Source organism: Anguilla anguilla, chromosome 6 (genome assembly GCF_013347855.1).
Source record: "Anguilla anguilla isolate fAngAng1 chromosome 6, fAngAng1.pri, whole genome shotgun sequence".
Classification (NCBI taxonomy): domain Eukaryota; kingdom Metazoa; phylum Chordata; class Actinopteri; order Anguilliformes; family Anguillidae; genus Anguilla; species Anguilla anguilla.
The window spans coordinates 60,690,289-60,705,288 of record NC_049206.1 but is presented as its reverse complement, the minus strand read 5'-3'; the positions used below and the strand labels follow the sequence as shown (position 1 = coordinate 60,705,288).

Genomic DNA, 15,000 nt, shown 5'->3' with positions numbered 1-15,000 from the left:
GGTCATTTGGACATGGAGCCGTGTTTAATATCCGCATTCAAAGCACAAAGCGCTGCGTATTAAACATACTCGGTATTGAAGGTTTTTTTTTTATAAAGAAGAGTTTATTAATGTATTTGTATTGTAACCAGCTGAGGAACTGTAGATAAAAATAAGCTTCTGGTGCAATATCTGAAATTGCAACATTTATATTTAATATTGTGCATGATCCCTTACAAAGAAACGGTTAAATAAGTATGTTATGCCTGTGCGATAAGATGATGTCATAGGTGCGTTGGCTGGTATCACGTGTCGTGTTTGTCGTGACTCTTGGAAGGCCTGGCGTAGCCCACACTGGTTCCTGAGCTCCACAGAGGTCTGAAATAGACCCAGATCAGCTCCACGGGGCTGATGGGATTTGGGGAGCTTCCAGTCAGGGCCGGTCAGGAGGAGCCCACTGCCGTTACTCAGATTGGGGACAGATGGTGGCAGGAAGGAGTGACACAGGGACCAGTCACATAGCCCCGCCCACATCACCTGTGCAACTCACATAGCCCCGCCCACTCTAACCCTGCCCCTCACATGGCCCCGCCCACATTACCTGTGCAACACACATAGCCCCGCCCACTTCAACCCTGCCCCTCACTTGGCCCCGCCCACTTTAACTCTGCCCCCACAGTGACCCCTCCCACACAGGCTCTGGCTCTTTCATATACTCAGGCTCCAGGTTCCTGTCTGAGCTGGTCTTGAGCCTGAATCTGTTAGGTGGAGAGAGGTGTCAATCAGGAGATAATCTCCAATGAACTCCGCCCTCCTCCTCACATCCACTCTCAGAGTCCTCCTGCTCCCCGCTCCTGCTCCAGGAGGAACTGACGAGCCAGCTGGGTGCAAAATAATCTCCTAACGTTCATTCATTTAATCATAGTCAACAGAAGGACCTTTATTTGTTTCTCTATTTGCTCTTGAATGTGCTGGTTCCTCGGGGGGGGGGGTGGGGGGATGAATATGGTCCCGCTCGCTGACATTCTCCTCTGGTAACTGTCCCTGTCCAGAGCCTTAATGTGATTGGTCGATGGAGGTGATGAAATCTATCAGGGCTGGGGGGTTGTGGGAGATCTCATCTCTATGGTGCTTTGTGCTTAACTTTTGAGTGAAAGATTTAAGCCAGTTAGTCCGGCAGTTCAGTTAGATCCTCATACCATGTCTCCTTTTTCACACTGTCCCTTGTGATGCTGTTTAATTCACACTCTCGTCAACAAAAGTTACGGACAAAATGTCCTTGTGGTTAGAAATGGAATGCTGTAAAATATCAGACAAGGCCGTAAAAGTGAATAAGGGACAGTGCTCTTAAGTGTTAAAACACAAGACAGAGTCATTCTAGCTGTTCGGAAAAGTGTTCGCTTGTAGAGGATGAACAGAACAAACGGGCCTGTGGCTGTGAAGGTGGAAGAGACACAGGCTTTGAGTGGTGGTGTGTGTACGGGCGTGTGTGTGTGTGTGTGTGTGTGTATGTGTGTGTGTGTGTGTGTGTGTGTGTGTGTGTGTGTGTGTGTATGTGTGTGTGTGTGTGTGTGTGTGTGTGTGTGTACGGGCCTGGTGTGTGTGTGTGTGTGTGTGTGTGAGTGTGTGTACGGGCGTGTGTGTGTGTGTGTGTGTGTGTGTGTGTATGGACCTGCGTGAGTGTGGGTGTGTGTGTACGGGCGTGTGTGTGTGTGTGTGTGTGTGTGTGTACGGGCGTGTGTGTGTGTGTGTGTGTGTGTGTATGGAGCTGTGTGAGTGTGTGTACGGGCGTGTGTGTGTGTGTGTGTGTGTGTGTATGGAGCTGTGTGAGTGTGTGTGTATACAGGGCCTGTGTGAGTGTGTGTGTATACGGGCCTTTGTGTGTGTATATGGGACCTCTATAAGTGGGTGTGTGTATACAGGGCCTGCGTGAGTGTCTGTGTGTGTGTGTGTGTGTACGGGTCTGGTGTGTGTATATGGGCCTGTGTGAGTGTGTGTGCAGGTCTGTGTGTGAGTGTGTGCAGGTCTGTGTGTGTGTGTGTCTATGGGTCTGTGTGTGTGTGTGTATGCAGGACCTCAGTAAGCAGGTGTGTGTGTATGCGGGTCCTCAGTAAGCAGGTGTGTGTGTATGCGGGTCCTCAGTAGGCGGGTGTGTGTGTATGCAGGTCCTCAGTAAGCAGGTGTGTGTGTATGCGGGTCCTCAGTAAGCAGGTGTGTGTGTATATGGGACCTCAGTAAGCGGGTGTGTGTGTATGCAGGTCCTCAGTAAGCAGGTGTGTGTGTATATGGGTCCTCAGTAAGCAGGTGTGTGTGTATGCAGGTCCTCAGTAAGCAGGTGTGTGTGTATGCAGGTCCTCAGTAAGCAGGTGCGTGTGTATGCAGGTCCTCAGTAAGCAGGTGTGTGTGTATGCAGGTCCTCAGTAAGCAGGTGTGTGTGTATGCGGGTCCTCAGTAGGCGGGTGTGTAAAGGCTGTAAACAGCAGCGCTGGTTTATCAGGACCTCCCAGCCCAGCCGCTCTGACAGAGCGTACTAAATCAGCTCAGACTCCGCTGCGTGGGCTCTCAGCGCCCTGAATGAGAGCCACTGCATTTATCACTTCAACCAGCCCTCTGTGCCTTCTGTTCTTCTGTGTGCACGCTCTCCCTCGCTCTCTATCTCTCTCTCACATGCACTCTTTCTTTCTGTCTCTTTATCTCATTCTGCCTCTCACATTTTACCCCTCTCTCTCCCTTTTTACTTTTCTTTTACCCTCCCTCTATCTCTGTCTGCCTCATCTCCCCCTCTCTCTTTCCTTTTTACCTCTCGCCCCTATCTCTCTCTCTCTCTCTCTCTGTTCCTCTCCCTCTCACCCCTCCATCTCCCTCTCTCTCTCCTTTCCTCTGCCTCTCTGTGTGTCTGTCTCTCCCTCTCTCTCTCTCAATCACTCGCTCTCTCTCTCTAGGGTGTGTGGTATCCTGTTGTTGTCAGTTTGGGGGGGGGGGGGGGGGGTTGACAGAGTGTGCATTCAGACTGCTGTAATAACTGAGCTGCATTCATCCCCAGCTGTGGATTTGCCCCCCCCCCCCCCCCCCCCTCAGCCCAGCTGGGTGATCTGCCCCCCCCATGCCCCCCCCCCCCGTGCCTGGCACAGCGGCGCTGCCACGCCCTCGCGCTGCCTGTCCCTTTGTTTCCCGCGTGCGCGTCACACCACAGCCCCCCTTTCATCCCAGACAAGCTCCTTAATTCATTAGCGGCCGAGTCGGCCAGGTCGCCATGGCGATCCGGCCCTCCAGGTGGGCGAGGTCGCCATGGCGATCTGGACCTCCAGGTGGGCGAGGTCGCCCTGACAATTCAGCCCTCCAGGTGGGCGAGGTCGCCATGACGATCGGGCCGTCAGGTGGGCATGAAAGGCGGGATTGTGTCTGCTTCCGCCCCGCGGGCCAGCGAGCTCTGTCCTTACAGGGCCTGCTGTGCTGCTGCTGCAACGTTTCTGCAGCGTTTCCGCAGCGTTTCTGCAGCGTTTCCGCAGCGTTTCTGCAGCGTTACTTAAACGCTGTGGACCCAATGGTTTGCGGGACAGTAAAGTGCAATATGGTGTCTTTCTTTTTGCAGTTTGGGTTTTGTAAAGGACTCACTAGGTCTGGTCCTAGTTTATTAGTGCTAATATCACTTTCTCTTTCTCTCTCTCTCTCTCTCTCTCTCCCTGTCTCTCTCGCCCAGGTTTGTCGGGGATCTCCAGCATGTTTGGGAAGAAGAAGAAGAGGCTGGAGATCTCCGCGCCCTCTAACTTCCAGCACCGGGTGCACACGGGCTTCGACCACCGGCAGCAGCGCTTCACGGGCCTGCCCCAGCAGTGGCAGAGCCTGCTGGCCGACACCGCCAGCCGACCCAAACCCATGGTGGACCCCTCCTACATCACCCCCATTCAGCTGGCCCCCATGAAGGTGCGTCCCGCTCGCACCCCTCCGGCCAATCAGGAGAGGGGGGCATACACCTGCCCTACCAATCAGGAGAGGGGGCCATGCACCTGCCCTACCAATCAGGAGAGAGGGGGTCATGCACCTGGCCTTCCAATCGAGAGAGAGTAACATTAACATTATCCAGTCAGGAGAGAGAAGTATTTAACCATCCCTCCAACTGGGAGTGAGTAAAATTGATAACATCCTCCAATCAGAAGAGATTATAATGAACACCATCCAATCTTCAGAGCAGTGTCAACCAGTCCAATCCATCCAGTCCAGAGAGAGCAAAATTCAGCCTTTCTCCAATCAGAAACTAGTTATATTCACCCAATCAGAAGATAACGGATATTGCTCTAAATGTGTCTGTTTATCTGGAGCAGAGGCGGATGTCAGTTTCTGAGATCTGTGAGGGTTTGATTTTCATTCTACATTATTAGCCTTTATATAGCAAATGAAAAGCCGTTAAGAAGTGATTCTACAGATGAAAACTAGTCAGACTGTGACATTATCGTAGAAATTATAAAGTCTCAAGCTGACAACACTCCCACAGAGTTTGCAAATACACATCATACAAACCTGAAATTACTCAGCCAATGAATGATGTCCCTGCTGAAATTATTCAGCATATCAATGGCCTTCATGCTGATATTTCTCAGCGGATGGGGATGCATGGTCTTTAGACTGTTCTGACCTGTTTTAGGGTCTGCTGTGTAGGCTGTAGCTAAATTATATTCACTGTTTAAATGCATTATGACCAGCTGAATGTTTTTATTTTATTTTGAGTGTCAGGACTGTTTGCTGTTGCGATGCATTATTGCTGAAGAAAGGAAGCGTTATTTTCCCTGTTTGTGGTCAGTGTTGTGTGTTGGTGTAGCCGTGCTCTCCCCTGTGTCTCTGTCTCCTTCTCCGTGACATCCACACGCGTGTGCTATCCACACATATCCACATGCGTGTGCGTATCCACACGTATCCACACGCGTGTGCCATCCACACGTATCCACACGAGTGTGCTGTCGACACATATCCACATGCGTGTGCGTATCCACACGTATCCACACGCGTGTGCCATCCACACGTATCCACATGCGTGTGCGTATCCACACGTATCCACACGAGTGTGCTATCCACGCGTATCCACACGAGTGTGCTGTCGACACGTATCCACACGCGTGTGCTATCCACACGTATCCACACGAGTGTGTGTATCCACACGTATCCACACGCGTGTGCTATCCACACGTATCCACACGAGTGTGTGTATCCACACGTATCCACACACGTGTGCTATCCACACGTATCCACACGCGTGTGCTATCCACACGTATCCACACGCGTGTGCTATCCACACGTATCCACACACGTGTGTGTATCCACACGTATCCACACGCGTGTGCTATCCACACGTATCCACACGCGTGTGCTATCCACACGTATCCACACGCGTGTGCGTATCCACACGTATCCACACGCGTGTGCTATCCACACGTATCCACACGAGTGTGGTATCCACACGTATCCACACGCGTGTGCTATCCACACGTATCCACACGCGTGTGTGTATCCACACGCTAGGGCCCTGTCTTCCGCAGTTTGTGCTGTTTGTTTTTCTCGTTTACCTGAGAAAGTCTGTAACGAGGCGGTTCATCACCCGCGATCGCTCGCAGTCAGTCGCGCTGTTGACTTTTACTACAGCAGCGAGGCAAGCTTCAGGAATTACCCACAATTCATTTTTAACCACAGTTCACATTGGTTCTCCTCTAAGTAATACATCTAAATCAGAACTCATACAGTTTTTGTTTTTTTTGGTAGTCTGGCAGTAATGATGGTCTTACATGGCTCTACATGTGACATGTTTCTGTAAGTCATATGACGTCAGCAAATATGGCTAAAAATAATATTTGCATTTCTCCTTGTAACAGTAATTAAGAGCAAGGAAACCGTGAGACCGGGTGAAATGTGGTGTAAACCTTTAAGAACGTCCTGCTGGCCTTGATCAGATGAGCGATGTGAACAGAAAGACACACTTATCAGATCACGGAGCTAATAAATCCCAGGATTGATAGATCTCACACCCACACACACAGAGAAAGAGAGAGAGAGAGAGAGCGAGAGAGAGCGAGAGAGGGCGAGCGAGCGCCATGTTCAGGAGATGCTACAGGCAAACCACAATCACAGATTTGTGCTCGGAACAATCGGAGCATTGAAGTGAAAATGCAAAGCAAACTGGACTGCTATCAGGCCCTAAAGCATGACTGCGCACTGGCACGCTGGCACACTGGCAGACTGTGCACTGGCACACTGGCACCTTGGCACACTGGCACACTGGCAGTCTGGCAGACTCTGTCTCCAGTGTCAGAGATGCAGGGTAAACCATGGTCCCGTTCAGGCTCACAGGTCACAGGCTGGTCATGGATATTTGTATGGCATATAAAACAGATCATCATGGCTGCCAGAGGAGAGCGGTCTATATGGTCACTGTGAGATGGAGGAGAGGGACACTGCTCCCCCCCCCCCCCCCGCGCGCTCTGAAACAGACCCGAGATTAAAATGGGAAGGGACGCATTACCACAGGCCACACAGCGTGTGAATGTGTTTGAGCCGGAGGGACAGGGAGCAGGCAGCTACAGCACCACACAGCCCTGACGCTACATACTGCAATGCTCAGTCATATTCTGAACCATATCAGTGCTATTGGAGAAATGAGTGGTATACGAGCGATTAGTGGTATATGATAAATTAGTGGTATAAGAGATTTAGTGGTATATGAGAGATCAGTGGTATAGATGATATCAGTGCTATTGGAGATATTAGTGGTAGGAGTGATTAGTGGTATAGGAACTATTAGTGATATAGGAGCTATTAGTAGCATAGGAGATATCAGTGGTATAGGATCTATTAGTAGCATAGGAGATATCAGTGGTATAGGATCTATTAGTAGCATAAGAGATATTAGTGGTATATTATTGCTATGGGAGATATTAGGGCTATAGGAGCGATTAGTGATATAGGAGCTATTAGTAGCATAGGAGATATCAGTGGTATAGGATCTATTAGTAGCATAGGAGATATTAGTGGTATATTAGTGCTATAGGAAATATCTTTGAAGAGGGGAAACAAGAAAATAATTATTTTACTCTCTTCACAGATATCTCCCAAGAAAGTCCGGTCGTCTGAAACGCCGTCGCGAAAAGTATGACTTCCCTCCCCTCTTCCTCTCCTCCCCTTCCTTTTAATTTCTTCAGTTTTATTATTAGGACACACACTCTGTTCCCCCACACATGTAATGCTGTTGTGGGAGCAGATCACACACTCCTCTCCTCCACATTCACTCCATCACTGCATGCCAACTGCATGCCATCGCTGAAACAGCACGTGTGTAAGGATGTGTCACGCCTGTAGTGTGTAAGAATGTATTACACGTGTAGCATATAAGGATGTAAAGTGTAGTGTGTAAAGGTATATCACATGTGTAGTGTGTAAGGATGTATCACGCGTGTAGTCATACGGACTGGTCTGTTCAGTGAACAGTCATGCAGATGTACTGTACCAGTGTAGGTTCTCATTGTTGGAGATGCAGCTCATTATAGCTCCTGATAATTTCCTGTTATCATAAAATATGGCGTCATACTGCACCCAGGCTCTCTGGACTGCTGACAGACGTTCTCCTGCGCAGTCATGTTTCTTGGCAATTTATTTATGCCGCCATTTTTCAGTCTCTTACGTCTGGTTCCTGGCAGGCATTTTTAAAGTGTTATCACTGTGTCATACGTGCATGCATATCTGTGATGAAACATTACTTACACTTCACATTGCAAAATCAGCATTATAACTGATACAGTGTTATGTACAATAGTATTATAAGAGCAGTCTGCAGGACTGGGGCAGTGAACATGGTGTCTAAGGACAGGCCGTGCTGGGGACGGGGCAGTAACCGTAGTAACCCGGGGGAGGGGGCAGTGGAATGGGACGGGGCAGGAGGGTGACAGGCAGGGGACGGGGGGAATCTGATAGGGCAGGTGTTACTGTAGCTGGGCAGGCCCGGAGGGAGGAAGAGGAGGAGGAGGAGGAGGAGGAGCAGTGTGTGGGAGCAGCAGACGAGGAGAGAGGCGACAGGACGCTGTGCAGTGAGGGCCGGAGCGTGCGCATGCGTGCGGAGGTGCGTTCTTCCCCGGCACACTGCCAAAAACCACCGACACTACGAGCAGGGACCACGGCGCTGCGGCATTAACGGGGTACAGCTCTAACGGGGTACAGCTCTAACGGGGTACAGCTTTAACGGGGTACAGCTCTAACGGGGTACAGCTTTAACGGGGTGCAGCTTTAACGGGGTACAGCTTCAACGGGGTACAGCTTTAATGGGGTACAGCTTTAATGGGGTGCAGCTTTAACGGGGTACAGCTTTAATGGGGTCAGGGTTAACCCTTTGATGAGTAGGTTTTTTTGCAATGGTTTTTCAAAATTCTAAGTCGGTGTTCTAGAACTCTGTCGGTTTCCAGTTGCCAGTAGTGATTGTGACATCAGCATTAGAATGTTCAGCGAAGAGCATTCTAATCACACATTTGTGACCTCACAGCTTGAAGGCTTAATGGGGGTTTGTGCTCGTGTCAGTCTGTGGGTCTAACGCAAATTATATAGAACCCCTCAGCTCCCACGCATGCCGCTTCAAGTGAATCTGTGTAACTTTCATGGGACTACATTTGTGTGTGTGTGTGTGTGCCTGTGTGCACGTGTGTTGAATTGTTGTTGCTATGTTTTCCTACAACTTTCAGAAGGTCTGTTGTTTTGGAAGTGCATGATTTAGTTTTGACACGGTGTTTTTCTTCTGGACTGTAGTGGAGCGTGGTGTTGGTGTTTCGTAGTGTGCGGGTTTGGGGTGTATAGTAGTGTTGGTGTGTGGTGTTGGGGTGTACAGTAGTGTTTGTGTCCCGGTTGTGTTTGGTGTTGGGGTGTATGGTGCTGTGTTGGGCAGGAGGGCTGTTATGTTTTCAGTGTGGTTTTTTTGGTTGATGTATGTGTGTGCATGTGTGGTTGCAGTGGTATGTATTTATGCAATTTGCTTGCTGTGGTGTGTGTGTGTGTGTGTGTGTTTGTTTGTGTTTGTGTGTGAGAGACAGAGAAAGAGAGAGTGTGTGTTTGCGAGTGTGTGAGCAGTGCAATGTGTGTGCAGTGGTGTGTGTGTGAGTGTGTGTGTGTGTGTTTGTGTGTGCAGTAATGTGTGTGCAGGGAGGTGTTTGAGTTCACAGGTTATTTCTGTAAGAGGCCGGAGGCCTGTAGTTCTCACATGCAGGGGGAAAGTGGTGGGATTGTGTTTCTGGGGAATCTGCTGCATATTCAGTCTGCATGGTGTTCAGTGACCCGACTCAATCTGCAGGGTGTTCAGAGACCTGACTCAGTCTGCATAGTGCTCAGTGACCCGACTCAGTCTGCATAGTGTTCAGTGACCCGACTCAGTCTGCATAGTGTTCAGTGTGTTCAGTGACCTGACTCAGTCTGCATAGTGTTCAGTGACCCGACTCAGTCTGCATAGTGTTCAGTGTGCTCAGTGACCTGACTCAGTCTGCATAGTGTTCAGTGACCCGACTCAGTCTGCATAGTGTTCAGAGTGTTCAGTGACCTGACTCAGTCTGCATAGTGTTCAGTGACCTGACTCAGTCTGCATAGTGTTCAGTGACCCGACTCAGTCTGCATAGTGTTCAGTGACCCGACTCAGTCTGCATAGTGTTCAGTGACCCGACTCAGTCTGCATAGTGTTCAGTGTGTTCAGTGACCCGACCCAGTCTGCATAGTGTTCAGTGACCCGACTCAGTCTGCATAGTGTTCAGTGTGTTCAGTGACCCGACCCAGTCTGCATGGTGTTCAGTGACCTGACTCAGTCTGCATAGTGTTCAGTGTGTTCAGTGACCCGACCCAGTCTGCATAGTGTTCAGTGACCTGACTCAGTGAGATTATGAAGCTCTTTTAACCCCTCCCAGCCCTGTCTGATTGTGTGATTATTATTGCTGCGCTCCCTGTTTAGTAACAGACAGGCCGGTCCTTACTGAGGCAGCCCTCGACCCGTAAAAGCGTTCAGCGCGAACCGGATGACCTTCGCTTGACCCCGCGGCGCTGGCTTTGCCAAGCCCTGCTGTAAATCACACGCTCCAGCTGAGGCGCAAAATTATTTTTAGCGTCACGTGTGGTTTTTGTGTCAGACCCGCCCGGGTCGTCGTACAGGAGTGTGTTCCACCGTCCTGACGTTCAGGCGGGGAGGGGAATCCGTTAGGGGTGTTGAGGCACTGCTGAACCTTCCAGGGCTTCTGCCTCAGTCCAGTGTGGCGCCTGCTCTCTGTACCTGTCTGACAGGTGGGCGTGGTTCTGTGCCGTGCGCTGACTGAGGGGACATGTTCTCTTGGGGGGGGGGGGGGGGGGGGGGTTCAGTGTCCTGTTAAATCCAGTACTTTCCCAGTCATGTGCAGTCATGTCGAAAACTCTGTAATGTGACCCTATGTCAGGCTGTATGGGGTAAGGGGGTTCCCAAACTTTCTGAGCTAAAAACGCAGACGCAGCTCTAACCACACAGTGGTCACAGTGAAACTGCTAAAAACACAGGTGCGCCTCTAACTGTGCCTCGGTCACAGTCTGCTGGAGTCACTCTCGCCAGACCGCTTCGTCTGAATGCTGAAAAGGCTGCTGGGAAAAAATGGAGCTGTCCGTCACGCTCAGATCTCAGCAGACAGCACTGTAGGAGGAGGAGGAGGAGGCGGGGGAGGCGGCGATTCGCGGCGAAGAGTAGAGCGTATCCAGGGAACCAGGATCATAATTACCCTCTAAGCGATGTTAATTAGTTGAAATTTTCATTCATTAATATGGTTTTGAGAAACACAGCCTGAGTTTTTTAAAAATCCCCTCGGTTGTGTTAATGTGTGCAGTGAAGTTCCCGTGGATGCGGAAGCTCTGTTAGTGAGCGCTCGTTACCCAGCAGCCCTGGAGTTTGCGCATGAGAGAATCGGTCTGACATCATCGAAGCACAGAACATTTCTTTTGTTCAAAGACACACACATGCACATACACATGGACTCGCGTATACGCACTCGCACGCACACACACACACACACACATACAGATACGCGTACACACACACACACACACACACACACACAGATATGCGTGCACACATACACACACACATCCAGATTACAATCTGTAATAGCATCTTGTTTAGAGCAAACAGCTGTACAGCTGGTTCAGAGGAACTAAACAGCTTTCAGGACTCGGGTCATCGTATATAAGCAAGCGTCTCCTATCAGTGAGCAAAAGAAATAATAAAACAATATCTAAGGTTGCTGTTTAAGAGCTATGAAGGCTTATTTAGTCTGTCTGTGTATTTAATTACCCCGATTACTGAAATATTGCTTATTATAGCCCTGGGATGCTGTAAATGTGTCATAATGTCGAGAAGCTGAAACATATGGGACTGTGGTGCCCCCTAGTGGTCTTTCTGAGTAATGATCTATGCTTTATGCTACAGGAGCACACAGTGGTTTTATATAAATTGCTGTAGCTTATGACGTTTAGCATTCATGTGCAGTGCCTCACTGTGTGAAAACACTGCATATTCTGCAGGTCACAATGTGACATGTTACTGAACTAATACTACTGTTACATAGAACCAAAAATATCACAAACATACTTAAATACTGTACATGTTAAATTATTCTGAATATATTGTTGTTAGGAGAAATTCTGTGTCCTGGTTTTCAGAAGTAAAAATGGTAAGAAGTCTAAGATTATGACATCTGTGTTTAATGTGTGTAGTATGTGATGTTAAAGATGGAATAGGTTTTTAGCCTTGAATGAATCCTTAAAGCTTTTGCAATTGCTGAGCGGAATTCAGTCTCATGGATGTACCATTTTTATGTTTTTTTATGTAAAATAATTACTATATGTTAAATCAGTGCTTTACGCAGTTAATGTACAGGTTTGGTGTGTTAGTGTGGAGGTAATGACTTTGTAGTGTGTGACTGTTTTAGGGTACAGGGCTTGGAGGAGATCCGTCTGTAGTGCGTGACTGTTTTAGGGTACAGGGCTGCACTTTAATGTGTTTGACCTGGCACATCTACTCTTCCAAACCTGGTGGTTTATGGGTGAGTAATTAGCCAGTCTCCCAGGAGGCTCTCGCCCCCCTGGCAGATGAACTGTAATTAAGTGCGCTGTGTGGCTCTGCACTGCTGTGTCTCTGTGTGTGGAGGCATACTCAGCGTTTACTCTCCATTCTGTAAGTGCAGACGCTCTTCTGTGCTGCACTCTGGGCTGCAAAACATTGTGAACAGTGCTGTATAAATTAAGTTATTATTAGTTATTATTATTACTCCTGGACTGGCCGTTTAGAGCCCGCCCACAGGGGTCAGGGGGTCAGGGGTCATTGGGTCAAGTTCAGAGGTTATGTGTCGGCCCAGACCAAGGCTGCCAGGGACCTGGGCCTGTCTGAGAGAAGGAGACAGAAAATGGGAGAGAGAGAACAGGGCCGGTCCCCAAGGCCTCTCCGTGATGTCTCGCTCGCCTGAAGCCTGAAGAGAACACGGTGTACCCACGATGCACTTCTCAGTTTCACCAGCACTGTAACTGATGGACGTCATTCGCCCAATCGCCGGGATGGGGAGGTGCCTTTTTAGCCAATGAGAGGGAGTAATGGATTATGTTTTTATCCAATAGGACAGGGGAAGATATTTTTTTTATCCAATAGAAGTGAGGGATGGATTGTGTTTTTTATCCTGTCGAAGAGAGGGAGAAGGGTTGCTTTTTCATCCAGTTGGACAGAGTGAGGGTGTATTGTTGCAATAATATTAAAAAACCAATTTCACAATTTCACATGCCATGCATATCCAATTATGGCATGGGTACTTTTGGGAATTGTGCAGATTTCGAAAAAGAACAAAGCATTGTATCTCTTGTCTATGCTTTGTTAAACTGGCACATTTAATGTTCAGTGTGACATAGTGCAAGCATTCGACCTTACAGCCCTGTTTACTCATTTAGAGACAATACATGGAACAGGATACTCAGAGTCTTCTGCTTTATACAGAAACTCTGTGGAACAGGATACTCAGAGTCTTCTGCTTTATACAGAAACTCCGTGGAACAGGATACTCAGAGTCTTCTGCTTTATACAGAAACTCTATGGAACAGGATACTCAGAGTCTTCTGCTTTATACAGAAACTCTATGGAACAGGATACTCAGAGTCTTCTGCTTTATACAAAAACTTGCAGGGTTACATAAACCATGTCTGACTGTTTTATCATCTCCATGGCACAAAATTGATGCTTCAGGTTTTTCTGAATTTTAGGTCTAAACTAAAATACTCAGGTGAGTGCCTTACCTTTGACTCTGAGGACGATGGTGCAGTTCATGAATTAATTTTTAATGTCAGTTTTTCTGTTCTTTTTCTGATTGTTTGTGTGGTAGAGTGTGGGTGTATGTGTGTCAGAGTGCTTGAATGTGTGTCTGTACATGTTTGCTTGTGTGTGTGTCGGTGTGTGAGTATCTGTGTCTTTGTTTTTTTGTGGGAAGACTTGTTAATACAAGTGACTTTGGCCCAATTCTGTAGCTGGAATACAGTGTTTCACTCCCACCTGCTGGCGGAATGGTGAACTGCAACAGCTGTAGGTGTGGCCATCCATCTAAATCATGGGTTGGTGAAGTGCCACCCTAAAGCCGCACATTAAATGTCCAAATCTGTACCATTAGGGACACCATGTTCCTCCTCCTCTTTTTAGATGCAGTCAGGTGCAATTTTACTGCCAGTGTTGTTGACACACAAAGGATGGTGGGCAATTTTGTATGTACTGGAAATTCTAAGGGGTTTCTGCAGAAAGAGGGAAATTGCTGTCCTTTCGCCTGCTTAGATTAGAAGTTCTGTCTGGTGGGCAGGTCGGTGTCTCCATCACCAGCCAGCCGAGGACAGTTGGACGTGATTCGGAACAAACGTAGGAGTGTTTGATGTGGACTTCTTAGCTCTTACGTGCTACATTTCTTGTCAGATAGAGGGCGCCAAAGTACTTTTTAAAAGAACATCGTGGTTTTAACGGCGCATCTCCCCTTGCTAGGGAAGGTTTAAAAAGTGTGCCTGCTAATAAGACTGTCTTCTTTATCTTTAAATAATTGTTTTTAAAAACCCTGTCCGGCCCTGGAAAAATGGCCTATATTATGTCAGCAGAAGCTATGAGCTACAATACATTACATTGGAGAGTATCACATAAATCAGTGCAATTATTTCACAACTGCGTTTAAAAATAGCGCGTGCAGTTACAACGTGCCTTTGCTTCGTAGTAATTTGTCGGTATAAGACTTAATAGCCTGCTGATTAAATTTGTTAATAATATTTTATTTGCTAAATTCTTAATGGAGCAAATATGACGTAAGATTGTTCTGATTTAAAGAAAAAGTAATCGTTTCGCAAAGATGTTTCAGAATATTAAGCAGCCAATTATAAATCAAATCTGCCATTCATTATTAAGATTATTGTGCCGAAGTATAGGGCGAATTACTCTGGGGAAATAATTATTTCAATTTGGGAAGAGTTAAGTTACCATTATACGACAGCTAATTCATTGCTTTAACGTTCATTATTTCGTAACTATCATATCACTAAAATGTTCTGCCTTTTCTGTTTGGCTTGTATTAAGGCACATAGTAACTGGAGTAATTTTATCGTATCTCTGTGAGAGCACTTAAATGTGTATAAAACTGTAAGAACAAATTAGTGCACTCGTGTGTCCACGCATCTGTTGGGTGAAGTGGGTGTGTTATGTCTTATTAATTACGCCCAGTGGTTCCTCATGTCGTATAAATGTGTCTTGACAATTAGCCAGGACTGGCGTCTGTGAAAAATGTCTGTTGCTGCTTTGTTTTGCACGAGTGTGCTTTTGTTGCCTAGTGCTAATGTAATACAATTGTAAAACGCATTTGTTATATTATTATTATTATGCATTTTATACATAATGTAGGTTACAGTAGCTCTGTACTGCATACAGTAAGTTACAGTCACCGTTGCGGGACACCGCAGCGCGCGGCCACTGCAAAAGCAGCGCTGAGTTGGAAG

At 47.7% G+C, this 15,000-nt stretch overlaps 1 protein-coding gene across 5 annotated transcripts in view; it reads left to right on the top strand.

The window, feature by feature from the left end:
• The window catches only part of pak5 (p21 protein (Cdc42/Rac)-activated kinase 5), a 56,584-nt gene that overhangs the window by 15,339 nt on the left and 26,245 nt on the right, over positions 1–15,000 (top strand). For 2 of the 5 annotated variants that reach the window (XM_035423896.1, XM_035423897.1), the window contains exons 2-3: positions 3,680–3,903; positions 7,067–7,111. In XM_035423896.1, coding sequence (XP_035279787.1) covers positions 3,700–3,903; positions 7,067–7,111 — 249 coding nt within the window. In that variant the 5' untranslated portion in view covers positions 3,680–3,699. Of the gene's footprint in view, positions 1–3,230; positions 3,357–3,679; positions 3,904–7,066; positions 7,112–15,000 lie in introns of those variants that run through there. The other 3 variants (XM_035423895.1, XM_035423893.1, XM_035423894.1) reach the window with 3 other exon arrangements.